The sequence below is a fragment of the Talpa occidentalis genome, unplaced genomic scaffold (assembly GCF_014898055.3).
Source record: "Talpa occidentalis isolate TD23 unplaced genomic scaffold, MPIMG_talOcc4v2.1 talOcc4.14, whole genome shotgun sequence".
NCBI classification, from domain to species: Eukaryota; Metazoa; Chordata; class Mammalia; order Eulipotyphla; family Talpidae; genus Talpa; species Talpa occidentalis.
This window is the reverse complement of record NW_023601433.1, coordinates 90601392-90621856: the sequence shown is the minus strand read 5'-3', so window position 1 is coordinate 90621856 and position 20465 is coordinate 90601392. Positions and strand designations below refer to the sequence as shown.

The 20465-nt window shown below is 53.9% G+C and overlaps 1 protein-coding gene across 1 annotated transcript; it reads left to right on the top strand.

Moving 5' to 3' along the window:
• Nucleotides 1-4125: 4125 nt before the first annotated feature.
• ZNF84 (zinc finger protein 84) lies at nucleotides 4126-18895 on the top strand. Its single transcript, XM_037511356.2, has 4 exons — nucleotides 4126-4183; nucleotides 7129-7255; nucleotides 7764-7859; nucleotides 11654-18895. Exons 1-4 carry the CDS (start codon nucleotides 4169-4171, stop codon nucleotides 13654-13656), a joined length of 2241 nt encoding a protein of 746 aa, XP_037367253.1. The 5' UTR covers nucleotides 4126-4168; the 3' UTR covers nucleotides 13657-18895.
• Nucleotides 18896-20465: the final 1570 nt, after the last annotated feature.

Below are 20465 nucleotides of genomic sequence, written 5' to 3'. Positions count from 1 at the left end.
CGCGGGGGCGGGGCGGGGCGGGGGGCGTCTCCGCGGGGGCGGGGCGGGGCGTCTCGCGGGGGCGGGGCGGGGCGGGGCTGCGCGAGCGCCTGGGCCCGGACCCTGCCCGGCCTCCCCGCTGGCTTCGCCGCGGCCCCGCGGCCTCCTCCAGGACCCGTCCCGGCGTCTCCCCGGGGCGAGCCCCGCCCTTCCCGGGGCGCCCGCGCCGCCGCCGCGCGCTCAGGGCCGGGCCGGGCCGGGCCGGGTGGGCCGAGGGCCGGGCCCCCGCGCAGCCCGGGCGGCCGGCCCGCGGCTCTTTCCCTGGGGCGGCCGTGCCCGTCGCCGCGGGGTCGGCGCCCGGGACCCACCTCGCGACGCCCGCCGGGAAGAGTCGCGGCCGCGGCGCCCCGCCGCCCGGGACGCGCCTTCCGGGCCCGCGGTCGACGCGGCTCCGGTGCCGGTGGCGCCTGCGGGCCGCTCCGGGCGAACAGTCCTTCTTCCTTCGCGCCGTCTCCGGCCGCGGGCGGGCGGCGGGCGCGGGGCCGCCCTCGCCGTCGCGGCGCCGGCGGGCGCAGCCCGGGCCGCGGCGCCTCGCGACGTCTCTCCAGACCCGCCCGTGCGGGGCCGTCGGGGCGTGTCCTCACCGGCCGAGCGGGAGCCCCACACCCGCCGGCCCGGGCCCTGACCTCTCGCGAGTCGCGCCTGGTCGGCCTGGGCCTGGTTCCGCCCGCGCGACACCCTCGGCCCGGGGGCTGCGCGGAGGCCGTGCCGGCCCCAGAGCCGGGGTCGCGGGCGCGCGGGGCCGGCCGGGGCGGGCCGGGGCGGGCGGGGGGCGGGGGGCGGGGCGGGGGCCGAGCCGCGCGAGCGCGCGCAGCTGCTCCTCCTCCCGACCCGTCTCCTAAACTTTTCAGACGCGGACGCGGGCGGCAGCCACGGGGCGGTGCCGACGGCTCCCCTTCTTTTTGACGGTAAGTGGCGGGGTGACAGGATTAGGCCACCGCGCTAGGCTGGAAGCGACGAGCTGAAAACATGCCGGAGGCTGCGCAGGCCGAGGGGGGCGCGGGCTCCGCCGCAGCCGCCCCAGGGCCCTGCCCGAGCGCCGGGCGCAGAGCGGGGCCTCGTCTGCGCCGTCCGCGGCCAGCCTCGGCGGCGAGAGGCGCTGGCCCTCGCCCGGGGTCTCGCCCGCTGCGCTCCGGCCCGTGGCCTCAGATGCTCGCTGAGCCCCGCCTCGGGCCGCCGAGCGACCCATCGCGAAAGTGTCTGCACAGGGAAGTGGTTTGAATGATAAATGAAGTTTTATCCTTCATTTTCTTGAGTTTTTATTATGGGAATGTCTGTTGAAGGCACTTTTCAGAATCGCAGCCTGTGCGCGCCTGTTGCTGTCAACTGTTGTTGTAGTTGATTTTTTTTTAACCAAAGAGGTTTGCGTTAAAAATTGTTACATTTGTTATGTGTAGGGAAATTTTCCCCCAAATTATATGAATACTCATTTGCATTTTCTATAGCCATTATTGTGTTTTGTTTCTTATTTAATTTGTTTTTTTTAAAAATTTATTTATTTATTAACATAAGCACTGGGTACAGTCAGAAGCACGGGAGGGTGAGAGAATCCACCAGAGGCAGAGTGAGGAGCTGAACAGGCAGACTGACGAAATACACTGCTGAGGGGATCAGCGGGAGCTGCAGGAGAGGTCTGCGCGCCATGTGGGACCCTCGCCCTGCGGCTGGGGATCGAATTGGCTTTGCAGAGGAGGCGGGCAGCTTCGCAGCCCAGCACTCAACCGCTGCACCACCGGAGGCCCTTGTTTCTTACTTAATTTGAATTCATCTGGATAATTTGTGGTAATGTGTGAAGTAAATGAATAGCTTTATTTTTTTCCCCAAATGTTAATCATTTCTATTCATTAAGTAATAATGGCCACCAGTTTTGCTCTGATCTTGGAAATGCCATATTTATTCCATTCTGAATTCTCAGGTATCAGACCATTATACTTTATTCATTTCTGTGCCATTTAGATCTGTTCTTAAGTATTTTTTGATTATTGTAATTTTCTGACACATTGGTGTTTTGTGGACCTATTCACTTCTTGTTTTGTGTTACTAAAGTGTCCAGGATGTTCCCGAACCTTTTTTCCCCCCAGTGAACTTGAGAATTGCTTGTTAAAGAAGAACTTTGAGATTATGGTTGGAATTGACTAAATATATGAATCCTTTGGGGCTAAATTGCTTTTACGGTGTAAACTCTTCCTATTCTAGAACAAGGGCTGGCTAGGCATGTGTGGAGTTGTTGGGTTTTTTTGTTTTTTTTTTTAAGATTTATTTATTTATGCGTGTGGGTGAGCTCCCTGGCTGGCGGGGAATCCAACTCGTGCTGCAGTGGCTGGTGAGAGCTTGACGGGGCTGTCTTTAACCCTGTGCCACCACGGAGGCCCAATGTAGAGTCTATTTTATGCGCCTCATTGGTGGTTTTACTTTCTTTCATATGGGTCTTGTATATTTTTTATCAAACGTATTCTTGCACATTTTATGTATATCTCCCTTTTTTTTTTTTTTGACTCACCGCCACATATATCTTCCTTTTTTAAGATTTTGTCTTTTGAATGTTTGGTGTTTTTTTTTTTTTAAAGATTTATTTATTGAGCCTCCCTGTGGTGCAGCGGTTGAGTGCTGAATTGCGGGGCTGCCCGCAGCCTCTGCAGTGCCGGTTCGATCCCCGGCTGCTCCCCGGCCTCCCAGGAGGGTCCCACGTGGCGCGCAGACCTCTCCTGCCGCCCGCTGCTCCCCTCAGCAGTGTACTTCGGTCCTTCTGCCTGCTCTGCTCCCCGCTCTGGCTCTGGTGAATTTTCTCACCCTCCCGCGCTTTTTTTTTTTTTTTTTAAATAGAGGCATGTTTTATTTATTTATTTGTTTGGTTGGTTGGTTTATACATGCACTGGGTACAGTCAGAAGCGCGGGAGGAGGAGAGGTCTGCGCGCCATGTGGGACCCTCCTCTGGTGGCCCAGGAGCAGCCGGGGATCGAACCGGCGCCGCAGAGGCTGTGGGCAGCTTCGCAACCCAGCGCTCAACCGCTGCACCACCGGGGAGGCCCTCCCGCGCATCTGACTGTACCCAGTGCTTGTATAAATAAATAAATAAATCTTAAAAAAAAATTATCTTATACAAGAACTGGAGTGCAGGTCAGAAGCGCTGGAGGGTGAGAGAATTCACCAGAGTCAGAGTGGGGAGCAGAACAGGCAGACCGAGTGAAGATACTGCTAAGGGGAGCAGCGAGCAAGACAGGAAAGGTCTGCAGTGCTGTGTGGGAATCTCCCTGGCTGGCCGGGAATCAAACCGGCACTGCAGAGGCTGCGGACAGCTTCACAGCGCTGCGCTCAACCCACTGTGCCACCAGGGAGGTCCGTTTTTAAATATTTTGTGTAAGAAAGCTGTTGATATTATAGGACTATGCTTATTGCCTTGGGAAGATGGTCTGTACATAGTGAGGAAAAAGCAAACAGTTTTTAAATGTGAACATGTGCTTAATTTTTGTTAAAATTCTCAAATAGTTTCCACCATTTTTAAACATGATTATCTGTGGTGTGATGATGTCATAGGTAGTAATAGTTTCTTACTTGAATATGTTTATGAAATTTGCCTTCATATTTTAGTTTTGTAGTAAAAACTTGGCTAATTTTTGTTTTGTGCTGACATACGTCACACAGTTCTCCAAAATTATATCTGCCTAAAATGGAAACACACCTTATGGAGCCTGTTAGAGTATTTTCCACACTTCAGACCAACAGGGAGCACTGTTTGGATCCCAGAATCCCTGAACATCTGACAGTTTCCACCTGTTTGCAGAGCCTGCCCTCTGCTCTTGGTTTAGGCTGGGTCCTGCCTGCCCCTCACAGCTCCTTTTCAGTTTTAGGGAAAACATTCTCAGGCCTTGGGTGATCGTGTACTCCTGGTTCCTAGAAAGAGAGGGAAGGATTTACGTGTAATGTGAACAAACCCGTTGACGTGTGTCTGTTAAGTCTGCAGATCCTCGATCCCACAAGTAAACCTGCTTATGTGACGTAAGAAAGGGGTTTCTGGAGCCAGATACTCATTCTCGGTGTGAAAGGCCTGGCCAAGACCCTCGGGGCCGAGGAAGAGCGCAGGGTAGAGCAGATCTCAGATGTTACAACCGTCTTGAACAGGCAACAGAAAATGATGGCATCACAGGTGAGTCAGCAGCTTATTCGTCGTTGCTTAGCCAGCAGGTTGGAGAGGGGGTGAGACTCGCTGAGAAGGAAAAGTGTAAATAGTTTAGCAATTGGGAAAACAGCCTTAGAATAGAAGATAGGAATTGGGATGAAATTGCAGCAGTGATGTATCAGCTACAGGGCTTTGAGAAGTTCTTAGGGCTGGTTTTGAAGACGTGGTGTCCTATATCATCACTGACGTTGGGTTGCCAGCTTGGTTCTTGGAGCCATAGGAAAAAGCCAGCTCGTTGCTTAGAGGTGTGACTGTTTCCTGCTTGGTAGGTACTTGTTCTTTTCTTTGGTGAAGACTTTAAGTAAATTGTATAGGGGGTAATGTCCTCAGGAGAAATGTAATAAATACTAGACCTTCTGGCTATTGTTCACAGTATTCTTCAGAGAGACCCAAGGGAAAGTGTCAGAGCAGAGCTGTGTGACCAGGATTGCTAAATGTGTTTATCTCTGTGATTGTGAAGCGTAATTCACATCCAGAAAAGTGCGTAAAATGCTTTGGGTACTTTTTTAAAGACTTTTTTTTTTTTTTTTTTTTGCATACAAGAACTGGGGTGCAGGCTAGAGGTGCAGTGCGGGGAGGGTAAGAAGATTCAGTGGAGACAGAGTGGGGAGCAGAACAGGCAGATCCACTGAAAACCACTGCTGAGGGGAGCAGCGGGGAGACAGGAGAGGCCTGCTGCACCGTGTGGGCTGCTTCTGGCCGGGGGTTGTTGAACTTGTGCTGCAGAGGCTGCCGATAGCTTTGTTAGGGGAACAGGATGTCCCGAGCGAACTCCATACAGGCTTTGTGGACTGCACCCCCACTCCATCAAGACACTGGGAATTACAAATCCTGTGATACCCAAAGGGAGGTTGTGAGGACCTGAGGGTGGAGTTAAGCAGCTAGGTTCTCTGTTTGAGTATTTAACTGGCCGTGTGGCGGGGGCCGCCCTCTTAGCCACGAGGCGTGCTTGGTTTTTTGCCAGCTCGGCGGGTCATTGGGATTCCAGGTCAGCGGAACGGGTAGGACACATTTCGAACTTTTTCCCTCTTTTCTCCCTGAATTATTCATTTCTCCAGTTCCCCTTCCCTCGTAAATAAGCCTTTTATCAACCTCTTGTGTGTGTCTGCAGTTTAGCATTGATAAGTTCCCTTTAAGCACGCGGGTGAGGCCCCACAGTCAGGCAACCGTTTTATATCAGGGTTGCCCTGTAACAGCTTCACAGTGCTGAGACTAACCCCTACACCACCAGGAAGGCCCTGAAATCTAGATGTTTTTTAAAATCTTAAACATGCTTTTTTAGAAGCTCTTTGCTCTTTCTGCTGTGGACAGTTCCTGCTGAGCGGGTGCTCCCCCCAGATGCGCTTCGGCGTGTCTGTCAGGATGGTTGTGTTTCTATCTGTTAGCGCAGCGACTGGCCCTGGTTTAAGAAAGTGTCTGTCAGACCAGCCTCAGGTGTCCAGGGTACCCACCAGCCTGACCTTGCCCTGGTTTCTCCTCTTGACATTGCTCAGCCTGGTTTGAAGACGTTGCTTAGGGTTTCAGGTGACCCTGGCGTTCCCTGTCTTGGGACGTCCTTGTTGGGTTCACTGTCCTGATCACGCCAAGCTCGGGCTGTATTCTTGCCTCTGGTATCTGGTCAGGATTTACCAGGAGATACTGCGTAATAAGTGTTTACAGAATCAGTTGGTAAAGCCGATTTTTGGTGGGATCTCAGCTTAGGGAACCAGCGTTCCCCGAGGACGAGTGCGCGGTGTTCGGAGTCCTTCGTGGGTAAAGGCCATCAGCGGTGCAGCTGCAGAGACCAGCCCCGCAAGTGTCCTCAGCGCCCCCGCCGCCTGCGTGGAGTAAGGAAGGGCGCCTGGCTGGGTCTGACTCTGCTGTCCCGGGCCCTTCGGCCTCGCCGAGTGTGCTCGCTCGCTGGGGCTGCTCCCACGCAGCTTGGGCAGGAGGTGGCCTCGGGGTGTCCTTGCTCCAGGCTGCTCTACCTGGCACACGGCTCTGGCGGCAGCTCCCACGCTGAGCACAACGCCAGGCGCAGGGACCTGGTCCCCAGGCACCGCCAGCGGCCCCCGGGCTGCCCGCCGGTGTCCTCTCCTCGTGCTGGGACGGCTCCCGGCAGGGCTGTGGGCGTCGGCGTCCCTTCGAGACGTGCGACGTGGCTCTTCCGTGTGTCTCCAGCGTCTGGTCGCAGCCCCTCCCGCTGCCGGGGTCACTGTGGCCGCGTGTGCACCTCCTGCCCCCGCTTCTCAAGACTCTGCTGCCCCGTGGCCTTTCCCTCCCCAGGCTCTCAGGTCATGCCCTGGCCTTGCCCACGGTGTCCTGCGCGTCCCCCGATCGAGAGGCCTCTCCCTCTGCTGCACAGGCTGCGGCTGTGAACGGCGACCCCGGGGTCTGTTCCTCACTGGGCCTCCCTCAGGCCTGCGCAGGGGCTGTGCATTCCCCTTGTCTTGGGAGACGGGCCAGAGCTCCTCGTGCTCTCACGTCCCGAAGCCTCTGAACCGAGTCTGGCTGCGTCATTCCCGGCGTGACAGCGTGCGCGGCGGCTCCCCCCACCCTGTGTTTCTTCTGACTGAAGCGTCTGCACTGTTTGGGCCCTAGAATGTCTTGGTGCCCTTTTGTGAACGGAAATTTCCATTTCCTCAGCCTGGCGGCCTGGTGGGCGCTGAGGCCTCTGCGGGGCGCGTGCGCCTTCCCCGGTGTCGCCCGAGGCTCCGAGCGGGTCTTTGGTGACTCTGGGGTCTTGCAGCCACGCCCCATCACTTGCATCAGGCCTCAGGCTCAGGTGCCTGCCCTGTGGCTTTTGTCCCAGTCGTTGGTTGGGGGCTCGGCGGTCGGGGGGCTCGGGCGGTCAGGGGCGGCGGCTGGGGAGCTCAGCTCAGGGCTCTGCGTCCAGCAGCAGTGCCAGGCCCACGAGGCTCGTGCTCCTGCAGGCGTCCTTCACGTTTGAGGACTTGGCTGTGGACTTCACGGCGGAGGAGTGGCGGCTGCTGGGCCAGCGCCAGAAGGACCTTTACCGGGATGTTATGCTGGAGACCTACGGCAGCCTGGTGTCGCTTGGTAAGCACGGCTGCGCGCGCTGGGCCCAGGGTATCGCGTTTTGTCCTCAGCTGCAGGGGACTGTGCGGCTTCTGGATGCGCTAATGACCTTCAGCCTGACCTAAGGTGGTCACAGCTCTGGCCGTGACATGGCTTTGCCCCAAGGTGCAGCCTGTCGGCCTGCAGCCCCCAGCCCGGCCTTCACACAGATTTGTGGCCTGCAGGGACTTCTGTGTGGAAATTGAGGCAAAAAGAAATGAGTTTCCCAAGGATTGGCAGGTGGCAGGAGCTGGATTTGAGTCCCGTGGACGGACTCCCGAGTGTCTGAGCTGTGTGACCGTTTGGGACTTGACTCGTAGAAGCAAAGATCCCCAGACTCTGCTGGCTGCAGGGAGCCGTGGTTGTTCCTTGGAGAATTACCGACCGGCTTAGAACCCAAGGGGCAACTCTGATACAAAATCTGCTTGTTTCTCAGAGGCCCTGAGGCCCATGTGTCTGGGGCCAAGGCCTTGTGCTTTCCCCTGACCAGGGTACGAGGCGGTGAAGCCGGATGTCATCTCCAGGCTGGAGCAGGGAGCGGAGCCATGGGCAGGAGCTGGAGAAATGCCGGGGTCAGGCCCCTCTGGTGAGTTCAGGGGAGCCAGGGAAGTGGGGCAGTCCGAATTCCGTGTCCGCGGTCCGTGGGGTTGGCCTCTTTGAAGTGTGCATTGAGAGCTCTTTCCAGAACTTCTTAGCCTTCTTAGCCTTGGGTGGTGACTCTGGGATGGCCATGAGCTTTTCAGGTGAGGCGCAGACTGGCTCCTTCCTGGCTCTCTCCTGGCTTACTCCCTGCTCCCTCCCGGCTTGGGGGAGCATTGCAGGGGTGGGGCTGGAGCCCAGGGATTCTGCCTGTCTCACCAGGGTGGTAGCTTTTCCTTTGGTGTCTTGTCCTGAAAGCCCCCCCCTCTGATGGTCCAAGACTCCTCTGCTCGAGCCATCAGGAGGTTTGTTCTCTGCTCAGTTTGGGGTCGCCGCGACCCCCTGGTTTGGTCTCAGGAGGTGGCGCCCTCCCCTGTGCGGCAGCCATTTCTTAGGGTTTTGGCTCTCTGGAATGACTTGGCGGGCCTCCCCCTTGGGCGCCACTCAGGACTGTCTGGATCTGAGTCTTGCACCTGCTTCCCGGATTGCCAGTCCCGGGAGCCACCGTGAGTGTCGCCCTGACTCGCGGTGCCCACGTCCTGTCAACCTGCCGTGGTGGTGACTGAGCTCGGGTTCCCCAAGCAGGACGGAGGTCACTGCTCAGGTGTGGCGTGACAGAGGGGTGGGGTCAGGCGGGGCTGCGGGCAGTGCCGGGAAGGGTAGGCTGGGTGCCTCAGAGGCAGAGGCGGCTGCAGCCCTCATCCCCATCGCTCAGTGGAGACCAGGGAGTCCCGGGACAGCCCGGTTTCCCTGTTCCCAGGCCTCGCCAGAGCCCAAGAGCCACGTAGGGGGTGGGGGACCCTGCGGCTGCAGGTGTCCTCAGTGTCATCCGGGGTCTCGGCTGCATCTGCTACGGGCTTTGCTTTCTTCAGGGGCCTCCACGCTGGGGCCTGTGTGGCCTATTATTTGCTTTCCCCCCGAAGGTCGTGGTCACTTTCGTGTGAACGTTCCTTAGTATTTTCTCTGCATCTGATCTTCCGGTTGGGCTGCGATTTCTTCATCTAGAAATCTTGCTCCTTTCTGCACAAACTGCTCTCACTGTGGTCAAGTCCACAGAATGACCCCGCACTGCCCCAGCCTCTCTCCTCTTCCTGGGGCTCCATCCAGACCTCACCCGCGCTTTGAACGTTTCTCAGTTGCAGGCTCGCTGAGCCTGTCCGCGCGCTCCCGCGGTGTCTTCGCCTCGGTGGTGGCTGTCAGCACCTCTGCAGGCGCCGCCCGCGCAGGGTTCCAGCCGGGTGTGCCTGGTGGCTTGGGGCAGACTCCTGGGCCATCACCCCCTAACTCGGGAGGCGCCTGCGCGTGGGGTTGAGGTGTGGTTGCTCAAACTGGTGTTGTAATCGGAGAGATCACTCGCGACTTTCATTCTCCTTTATCAGTCAAACGCCAGCCACTTGCGTTTGGTGTTTCGTTCCCTGACGGATTGCTCCCCTCCCCTCCCCTGCGGGCAAGACGCCTCTGCTGTGCATTCAAAAATTTTTATTTTTCCCTCCATTTGGGTGTGTTATCCAGAGTGTGGCCCCGTGAAACCCAATTAAAAGTGACCTAAAAAGTAAGAGACCTAGAAAACGTCTCCGGGAGCCGGGTCTCAGGCAGGGCGGTGAGGCTTTCGCATCACATTGTTCTTCGTTCAGCGAAGTGGCCAGTGCTGTGCGGGGGCCCCCGGGGTACCCGCTGCACTTAAAGGGGGATGGCAGGACTGGGGGACACGGAACACACCTGTGCTAAGGGTTGTCACGGGGATGTGGACACGGCTGCATCCTGGGGCGCCCAGGCAGGTCTGGGGGGTCCGTGTGCAGGCTCCTTCCTTGAGGCCCACACAGAGCTGACTTTCCCAGCAGCAGAGGGACAGTGATGTGTGGGCTGTGTCTGCCCAGCGTGCCCAGCAGAGGCTCTGTGCCCGGGGCTTCACTGGGGCTGGTCACACTAGCACCTCTGCCCAGTGCCCACCGGCATCTCAGACGCGGGGAGCCCGGAGTGCCGCACACTCAGGGAGGGCGGGGTGGGACATTCCAAAGCCCAGGTTTCTGCATGACTGCGGGGTCACCCCGACAGCTGCCTTCCCTGTGCAGAGCAGTCTCAGGTCTTGTGCACACGCGTGTCTGGACAGATCGCTTTAACGCATCACAGAAAGTTACAGACTGGTTCCGTGTGCCTTTCGGATACTATGTTGGGTGCGCATTTTTCACAACAGTGAAAATTAGGGATGCATTACGTGTCTGCATAATGCTTTATTCTAGTTGGAGAATAAAAATGAACAAGTTAGCAAATAACCAAGATAAAATCTGGACCCTGACTGTACTGGTACAAACAAAATAGGTGGGATCTGACAGTTCCTTACCCAGCCTGCTGTGGTGACAGACTCTCCACCACAGACACGTCTCACAGTCCTGGAGGCAGGAAGGCCAGGATTAGGGAGTAGGCATGCGTGGGGCCTACAGTTCGCTCTTGCTGGTCGTTGGCCTCGGTGCCCTCTAGCTTTGCGTGGCCTCTCTCGCTTGTGCCTGCGTGGAGCATTGGGGGGCCCTTTGGTGTTTTCTTACAGCTGCATGAATTCTGTTGGAGTGGCCCTCAGCTGGGTGACTTGACTTACCCTGAGAGCCCATCTTCAAATCCCGCCACAAGGGCTCAGGGCTTCCACCTGTGAATGGAGGTGGGGAGATATATTCAGTCTGTAAGAATAACCTGAAGAAGCCAATCTTAAACATGGGGACTGAAATGAGCAAACTATGTGAAGAGCTGGGGGAAAGTTTCCTCCAAAGGAGTGCAAATAAGGATGGGCCAAGCCAGGAAAGTCTTTTTAACTTTGAGAAATAAAAAGGAAGCCTCTGTGTGCGGAGGCCATAGTGCCAAGGAGGGGAGCTGTCGGAGGGGGTGTGGGCCTGACTCACGGGCAACCTGTCAGCAGCTGGGTGGGGTTTCAGTTCAAACAGAGTGCTCCTCGTTCTTTAAGCTCCTCGTTCTTTAAGCAGCTTTAACCAGCTGCTCTGTCAGTTGGTAATTTTCTGTCCGAACCTGGTGATTTTCCTCATAATACTTACCGTGGTACACATCTGTACATTTGTATTTTGTGACATTTTTTATCTTTTCTACTAGAATGTAAGTTTAATAACGGCAGGGGCTTTTTTTCTTGTGTCTCTAACACCTCAGACTCTCTGGAACACTATTGAAGAGGTGTAGTGCTTCTTCCAACTTCTTTTCTTTGCTCCTCAATGCTCTTCTTGTTTTTTCACATTCTCTTCCCAATTCATAAATGTATTTTTAAATTTTATTGATGCTATAAGAACTGGGGTACAGGCCAGAGGTGCGGGGGTGAGAGGATTCAGCAGAGATAGAGCGGGGAACAGAACAGGTGGATTGACTGAAATACACTGCTGAGGGGAGCACTGGGGAGACAGGAGAGGTCTGCTGCGCCATGTGGGTAGCTCCCTGGCCAGCCGGTGGTCAAACTCAGGCCACAGTGGCTGCCGATAGCTTCATAGTGCTGAGACTTAACCCCTTGTGCCACCAGGGAGGTCCTATAAATGTATTTTTGTTAAAAACCAAAGGTGGCTTAATCTGTCATTTACCTGTTCCCCATTTCCAGCATCTATTCTTTTAGTATTTAGAGGATAGACATTTGGGACTTACTTCATATTCAGAAATTAATCGTTAGAAAAGCATTTATTTTCTCAAATAGCATTTCTAGTTTTTATTGTTTGCATAACCACAGGATTTACAAGTTTTTTTTTTCCTTTATAGAAGAAGCCTGGCAAGTAGATGGTCACATGATCTTGCACCAAGATGACCAAGAGATGCTTAAAAATATGAAAGGAGATCACGTGTGTGATGATTTTAGAAAAAGTTTCAATCCGAACCTGAGCTTTGTTCCTTTAAGGAAATCAAACAATGACAGTGATGTCGAAGGATTAATTTTAAAGCATCATTTAGATTTACTTACTCCAAAGGCAGATTATGGGAAAACAGAACCAGATAACTTGAATGTATTTGAAAAATTGTTTCTCCATGCCAAGCCTGAAGAAAGTGATACTTGGTTGAAATACTATAAGTGTGTTAAGTATGATACTGTTAGCTATAAGAAGTCACAGATCATCATATATCATCGAACTCGTCTAGGGGAGAAACTCCATGAATGCAGTGAATGTAGGAAATGCTTTAGTAAGAAATCAAGTCTCGTTAAGCATCAGAGCAAACATATAAGAGAGCTAGCCTATGGCTGTGGTAAATGTGGCAAAACCTTTCCCCAGAAGTCACAGTTTATTACACATCACAGAACTCATACAGGAGAGAAACCTTATGACTGCAACCAGTGTGGGAAGGCCTTCTCCCAAAAGTCACAACTCACATCCCATCAGAGGACACACACAGGAGAGAAACCCTATGAATGTGGTGAGTGTGGGAAAACCTTCTCCCGGAAGTCACATCTCATATCACATTGGAGGACACACACAGGAGAAAAGCCATATGGCTGTAATGAATGTGGGAGGGCCTTTAGTGAAAAGTCAAATCTCATTAACCACCAGAGAATCCATACAGGAGAGAAGCCTTTTGAATGCAGGGAATGTGGGAAAGCCTTCAGCAGGAAGTCACAGCTTGTTACACATCACAGGACTCACACAGGAACGAAACCGTATGGATGTAGTGATTGTAGAAAAGCCTTCTTTGAGAAGTCAGAGCTTATTAGACATCAGACAATTCATACTGGGGAAAAACCCTATGAATGCAGTGAGTGCAGGAAAGCCTTCAGAGAGAGGTCAAGCCTCATTAACCATCAGAGGACGCACACAGGGGAGAAACCACACGGATGCATTCAGTGCGGGAAAGCCTTCTCCCAGAAGTCACACCTCATATCGCATCAGATGACACACACCGGAGAGAAACCCTTTGTGTGCAGCAAATGTGGGAAGGCCTTCAGTAGAAAATCCCAGCTCGTTAGACATCAGAGAACTCATACAGGTGAAAAGCCCTATGAATGCAGTGAGTGTGGGAAAGCCTTCAGTGAGAAACTAAGCCTTACTAATCATCAGAGAATTCATACGGGAGAAAAACCCTACGTGTGCAGTGAGTGTGGGAAAGCCTTTTGTCAGAAGTCACATCTCATATCACATCAAAGGACACACACGGGAGAGAAACCCTATGAATGCAGTGCATGTGGGAAAGCCTTTGGTGAGAAATCAAGCCTTGCAACTCATCAGAGAACTCATACGGGAGAAAAACCCTATGAATGCAGAGACTGTGAAAAAGCCTTCTCCCAGAAGTCACAGCTCAATACTCACCAGAGAATTCACACAGGAGAGAAACCCTATGAATGCAGTCTTTGTAGGAAAGCCTTCTTCGAGAAGTCAGAGCTTGTTAGACATCAGAGAACTCATACGGGAGAAAAGCCTTATGAGTGCAGTGAGTGTAGAAAAGCCTTCCGGGAGAAGTCAAGTCTCATTAATCATCAGAGAATACATACAGGAGAGAGGCCGTTTGAATGTGGTCAGTGTGGCAAAGCCTTCTCTCGGAAATCACACCTCATACCACATCAGAGGACACACACAGGCGAGAAGCCCTATGCGTGCAGTGAATGTAGGAAGGCCTTCTCTCAGAAGTCACAGCTTGTTAATCATCAGAGGATTCACACAGGAGAGAAACCATATAAGTGCAACGAGTGTGGGAAAGCCTTCTCCCAGAAGTCACAGCTCATTAACCATCAGCGAACTCATGTGGTAAAGAAGTCCTTAGAAATGAAGTTAACATAAGTCTGTGATAGAGATTTTATTGTACTTCAGGATGTTGTGTTTGTGGTAAGTCTTTGAGAGAATAGTAACATCTGAGTAATCTGAGTAGTACTTTAGGGTAGGGCTCTCAATGAAGCTATATAGGGAACATTTTCAGCAGATAACGTGTTTATATAGCAGAGTCGAATGAGGCTTTGATCCACTGGTTTAAAAAAAGCCTTTCACACCATTGTTAGATCTTACTCTGTTTAAAGATAACAGCAAAGACAATACTGTGGATATCAGAATATCTCTCAGAGGTCAGATCTCATTAGCTCTTGGATAAACTAGCCCAGTGAGGGAGGGAGGGCAAACTCCTTGAATGCAACAAGTGAGGTCATATTTTCGTGAAGAAAGGGAAGCGCTGCACATATGAAAATCCCTTCAGGAATGAAATTCTATAAAAATACTTAATGGAGCAGTTTCAGCAAGTGATCTTCCCATGCTGTATTTTGGAGTATTCCCATTTGTGGACAAGTCCAACTGTAAAAATGTTGGATATATGTGCCCCTAGAAATAGCACCATAAAGGGGAGCCATATCCTTACAGATATGGGCACCAAAAATACCCAATTCCAAAAGGTTGACAGATTCACTTTGAAGTATGGACGTTTTTAGAAAGTGGGAATAAATTGAATCCCTGAAACATCTAAGTAAGAACGTTCTCAGTGGTGTTTATGGCTCCTTTTCTTGTACCACATTGTTTTCTATTTTGTAATTTCATGTGATAATTGGGAGCATGACATGCACATGCCTTACAGTGCCTCTGATGTCTGTCAGCATGCAACTCGTCACTGGTTTTCATTCTAACGCTGCTATACAAATGGTAACTGAAGCCAGATCTCCTTGCTAATTTAGTAACTTAGCTCCTAACACCACGTCTCTTTTTCCCTCATGGTTTGTTGGCATCTTAAAGGGTCTGTTTTTTACTGGCCTTTATCTTGAGTAACAGAACACAATATATAAAGTCTTCTGTGTCCTTGGAGCCCAAGAAATGGGTTATGTAAAACCCCGTCCATAGGTATTCAAAGAGAGGAACCATAGAGTAGTGATTCATGAGGCAAGTGAGCAAAAGGTTTGGAAGTGCGAACCCTTACCCAGCACTCGAGTGAAGTGTCAGTGGTGCGTGTCTCGGTGGGTGCCTCCCTGTCTAAGTGTCAGTGTGCGCGTATGAAGTGCTGCATGACGCACGTACAGCCTACCTCTTCATTTATTATGATGCGATATGGGTGCTGTGTGCTGCTGTTATGGTTTTGACATTTCATAAAATATCTTGTAAAAAATTACATGGAGAAATAAATTATTTAAATTACCATAGAAAATATAAAATACAGGGGGCCTCCCTGGTGGTGCAAGGGGTTAGGCTCCGCACTGTGAAGCAATCCACAGCCTCTGCCATGCGAGTTCGATTCCCGGCCGGCCAGGGAGCAATCCGCATGGCCCGTCAGACCTCTCCTGTCTTGCCTACTGCTCCCCTCAGCAGTGGATTTCAGTCAGTCTGCCTGTTCTGCTCCCCATTCTGCCTCTGGTGAATCCTCTCCCACATCTCTGGCCTGTACTCCAGCTCTCGTATGCATGAATAGATAAATCTTTAAAAAAAAAATGTAAAATACAGAAATTTTGTGGTGAGAAATACATTTTTGATGTATCCCAGGAAGCTTGTTTTGCCTTCATGAATTTCTGTGTTGACTACACCGGTATTAGGAGACAATATCTTTTTTTTTTTTTAAATATTTATTTACTTATTTGTTTATTTATTTGTGCAAGCACTGGGTACAGTCAGAGCCGCGTGAGGGTGAGAGGATTCACCAGAGCCAGAGCGGGGAGCAGAACAGGCAGACTGACAAAGTACACTGCTGAGGGGAGCAGTGGGCACAACCGGAGAAGTCTGCACGCCATGTGGGACCCTCACTGGTGGCCGGGGATCAAACCAGCGCTGCGGGAGCTTCACAGCCCAGCGCTCAACCGCTGCGCCACCAGGGGAGGCCCATACAATATCTTCTTTTGTCATGTAAAATATATTTCCATGTGGGAGTAGTCCCGTTGTGAACTTAGTATTTTGTAGTTATGTTTCCCTTTGGAAGTGCATGCCTGCCCCTACCCCGCCAAACGGGCACCTTGTAGTGAGCTCTCTGGTGAAGTCAACAGTATTTTTTGTATGATGAACGTCAGAAAAGTTTAAGATTAATCTTCTTTCTAAACTAGGAAAAGTCAAGACTTTTCTCATACACAAGCTGTCTTACCCGTGTGGTGTGTTTCACCTTTGATTCTGACAGCATTTTTTCTTCTACCCATTTTACATTATTATTGAGCAATTGGAACTTAAATATGAGTAAATTTACAAGCCAGTGCACCAGAATTTCAACAGCCAACTAATCCTGAATTTTCACATGATAATTAAGAGTTCAGTTTCCTGATGTTTTATATATACTCAAGATTTATATCCTGCTTAATACCTGAAAGTCATTTTACCAGACAAGGGAAAAAGACCTTTGTTAATGAGTTCATAGTTAGTGTAGTTCTAATCTGTGGTTTCCCCCCTTCCATATGTCATGATTCGCTGGCGGCCAGGGAACGAACCGGCGCTGCAGAGGCTGCGCGCAGCCTCCCGGCCAAGTGCTCAACCGCTGCGCCACCAGGAGAGGCCCTGTCATGATTCTCTTTTCTATTCCCAGAGATTAATCTGTTAAATTTTGAACTATGAAGTGTGTTTTGTAACAATTTTGTAATTTTGCTCACTTCTAGTTTATTCTGTTAATGCAGCTAAACCTTGTATTTCCTTCACTAGGTAATGGAGCCTCAGCACTAGTCTGTTGGTTGAACATTCCAGAGGTGGTGGGGGGGGGGAGTTATTTTCGTGTCAGTTTTTAAATTACCTTGGTAAACAAAAACATTTCTCCTCTAGCCTTGCTGGTGGCCCAGGGGTTACTCTCGGTGCTATCGCTGCTGCGGCCTGAGTTCAATCCCTGGCCAGGGAGTTGACTCACATGGCACAGCAGACCTCTCCTGTTGGGCCTGCTGCTCCCCCTCAGCATTGGGTTTCAGTGGATCCACCTGTTCTGCTCCCCACTCTCTGGTGAGTCCTCTCACTCCCCACCTCTGGCCTGCACCCCAGTTCTACGCAAATATTAAAAAATAAATTTAACTGAAAAAAAACCCACAACATTTCCCCTCATTGATTCCTTCCACAAACCCCAAATCAAGAAGAAAGCAGGTTCTAAAGTTACACTGCTTTGCTGTGCTTGCTTGGAGTACAGTCACGCTGAGCTAGGCTGTTGAAAGAGCCTTTTTTTTTTTTTTTTTTTAAAGATTTATATAAGAACTGGGGTACAGGCCAAATGCAGGGGAGGGTGAGAGGATTCACCAGAGACAGAGTGGGGAGCAGAACAGGCAGACTGACTGAAATACACTACTGAGGGGAGCAGCGGGCGCGAGAGGTGAGGTCTGCCCCACCATGTGGGTTGCTTTCCGGCCGGCTGGAATCGAACCAGCACTGCAGAGGCTACAGACAGCTTCACAGCGCAGCGCTCAATCACCTGCGCCACCAGGGAGACCCAAGAGCCTCTTTTTTTTTTTTTTTAAGATTTATTTACTTATACAAGAACTGGTGTACAGTCAGGGGTGCGGGAGGGTGAGAGAATTCACCACCAGAGACAGAGTGGGGAGCAGAACAGGCAGACTGACCGAAGACACTGCTGAGGGGAGCAGTGGGGAGACAGGAGAGGTCTGATGCACCATGTAGGTTGCTCCCAGTCAGGAATTGAACTGGTGCTGCAGAGGCTGCAGACAGCTTCACAGCGCAACGCTCAACCTGCTGCACCACAGGGGTGGCCCCCCCTTTTTTTTTTTTTAAAGATTTATGCACACAAGAGATTCAGTGCAGGCCAGAGGTGCGGGAGTGAGAGGACTCCCCAGACAGAGCAGGGAGCAGAACAGGCAGATCCACTGAAACCCACTGCCGAGAGGAGCAGCGGGAAGACAGGAGAGGTCTTCGGCACACTATGGGTAGCTCCCTGGCTGGGGTTGCACTCAGGCTGCAGATCACAGCACTGAGTCTCAATCCTTGCGCCACCAGGGAGGCCCCAAGAACCTTCTCTTATCTCACTGTGAGGCTCGTGCTCTGGCCTTGGACTCCAGCAGGTTCTGCAGTCACAGTTCCACCCACGGAAACGTGGGTTTTTGGAGGCTTGTCCTGACTTTGGGGCCTGTCCCGGGGGTGATGTGGAGCTTTTCATTGTGGGCCGTGAGGCCTCCTGACCAGCCTCTCTGCAGAGACCTGGATGGAGCTCTCATGCTTTGGGTCCGAGGACATCTCTGGAGAACCCTGAGCAGATCTCTGACTGCACCCGTGGGAGGAATACCACCCTGCAGGCACCTGGATGGACCCAGGCCTCGCTGGGTCATCCACCCCAGCATCCAAGCTCTGGCTGCTCGTTGCAGCATTGTGGCTGGCACCCAGCATCCCGCCCTGGCCCAACTGCTGCTCCGGAACCTCCCCGTTTCTCTGCAACCGCGTGCCTGCCTCTGCACCTGTCAAGCGCACTCTCTAAGTCAGTTTTTTACACTTGCAGTGTTTAAGAGGAGATTCTGATTACACCGTTGGTGGAGAACTGGTTCGCTGTGGGTTCAAGAAATAACGCGTGTGTGGACTTTGCACAAGTGCACGTGTCTCCATCAGCTTTGAACACTTCGCTCCGCAGTGTGGTGGTGGTGAACTACTTGCAGTAGTGAACTACTTGAATGTTGGTGAACTACTTGAATTTCCCACCACCTTTTGTCATCCAAGCTTTCCTGAGTCTGACCCTGAAATGCCTGTGTTCTGACTCGTGTCTGCCCGGCTGCCTCCGCCAGCGCTGGTTTGTCACCGTGGGCATGTGACCCCTGTGGGCTTTCGCTTCTCTGCCGGCTCCTGGCAGTGGCTCGTTTATATGATTCTAGCAGCTCGGGCTGTTACATCTGGCCACGGGGGCGCTTGGGGGCTGCGCTGCTGCCACGTCGAGTTGCCTGTGATGCAGGTCAAAGGGGTTAAGGAGGGTGAAGAATTAATTGCAAGGAAATAAAATATTTGGAGATATAAGCAAGACGAAGGGCAAACAACCCAGCCCTGCCTCTGGACGTCCAGGGTAGCCCTGCCCTTCCTATGGCCCCTTGTCAGGCCTGTGAGCGGCCCGCGTACCCCAATAAACGCCCGTGTTTGCCTCCACTGCTGCAGGTTGTGTTTGTCGCGGAATATTCCTCACAGGATGTCAGTCTGCGTCCTGAGCTGGAGGCAGATCCTGAGGTGAGAGTGGCGGGGACAGAACCAGGATCCCTGGAGGCGCGAGGCTGCATTTTAAGATGCGGCGCGGCCGCCCCCTCCCCAGCCTAGGCCTCCAGCGCTTGCCCTCCGGGGACCTCGCCCAGTCCGCGCTCGCCTGGGCCGCCGCTGGCCCGGGGCTCGCTGCTGGGGCATCGGGGACGTTTGCCTCTGGCCCCACCGAGCTCCCTGGGGCCGCCCGACTCCAGTTTAGGTCCCCGGGGCCTCGACGGTGGCGGCGACCGGTCGTTCCTCGGGTGAGCCCGTCCCCACGTCCTTCTCGGGCCATCGCAGTTGGACAGGGAACCCCTGAGCGCCGGGGCTGGGGGGCGGGTCCCTGAATCCACCCAGTGCCGACCAGCCCCGCCCGAGGGCAGCAGCTCTGAGGCGAGCAGGCGGAGGGACGGGCCGGGGGCAGCCAGCGGAGGACGGGCCTGCGCGCGGCCTTCTGGGAGCTGTAGTCGTGTGAGGCCCGCGGCGTGTGCGCGCGGCCTTCTGGGAGCTGTAGTCGTGTGAGGCACGCGGCGTGTGCGCGCGGCCTTCTGGGAGCTGTAGTCGCGTGAGGACGGCGGCGCCTCCGAGAGGCCTTCTGGGAGCTGTAGTCGTGTGAGGTCGGCGGCCTGGGCGCGAGGCCTTCTGGGAGCTGTAGTTGCGTGAGGCCCGCGGCGTGTGCGCGCGGCCTTCTGGGAGCTGTAGTCGTGGTAGGCCCGCGGCGTGTGCGCGCGGCCTTCTGGGAAGTGTAGTCGCGTGAGGACGGCGGCGCCTGCGCGCGGCCTTCTGGGAGCTGTAGTTGCGTGATGTCGGCAGCCTGGGCGCGAGGCCTTCTGGGAGCTGTAGTCCCTGAGGCGTGGGTCTGGGCGCGCGGCCTTCTGGGAGCTGTAGTCCGTGAGGCCGGGGTCTGGGCGCGCGGCCTTCTGGGAGGTGTAGTCGCGTGAGGACGGCGGCGCCTGCGCGAAGCCTTCTGGGAGCTGTAGTCGTGTGATGTCGGCGGCCTGGGCGCGAGGCCTTCTGGGAGGTGTAGTCGCCTGAGGCGGGGGGGGGGGGTGGTCTGGGCGCACGTCCTTCTGGGAGCTGTAGTCCGTGAGGCCGGGGTCTGGGCGCGAAGCCTTCTGGGAGGTGTAGTCGCGTGAGGTCGGCGGCGCCTGCGAGAGGCCTTCTGGGAGGTGTAGTCGCGTGAGTCTCGCGGAGCGTGCGCGCGGCCTTCTGGGAGCTGTAGTCGTGAGGCCCGCGGCGTGTGCGCGCGGCCTTCTGGGAGGTGTAGTCGCGTGAGGATGGCGGCACCCGCGAGAGGCCTTCTGGGAGGTGAGGCCCGCGGTGTGTGCGCGCGGCCTTGTGGGAGCTGTAGTCCGTGAGGCCGGGGTCTGGGCGCGCGGCCTTCCGGGAGGTGTAGTGTGTGGGGGCGTTTCCACCGCGCGCGGAGGCCGGGGGAGCGTCGTTCCAGGGCGCGCGGCCTGCTCGGGCCGGGGCGGGCGCCGCGCGAGCCGCGGGGTCCGGCG

What these genes read in the sequence shown, in the direction of transcription:
- ZNF84 (XM_037511356.2), top strand. An exon ending in CGGCAGCCTGGTGTCGCTTG is followed by an intron (nt 7,256 to 7,763) that starts GTAAGCACGGCT and finishes TCCCCTGACCAG; the next exon opens with GGTACGAGGCGGTGAAGCCG. An exon ending in GCCGGGGTCAGGCCCCTCTG is followed by an intron (nt 7,860 to 11,653) that starts GTGAGTTCAGGG and finishes TTTCCTTTATAG; the next exon opens with AAGAAGCCTGGCAAGTAGAT.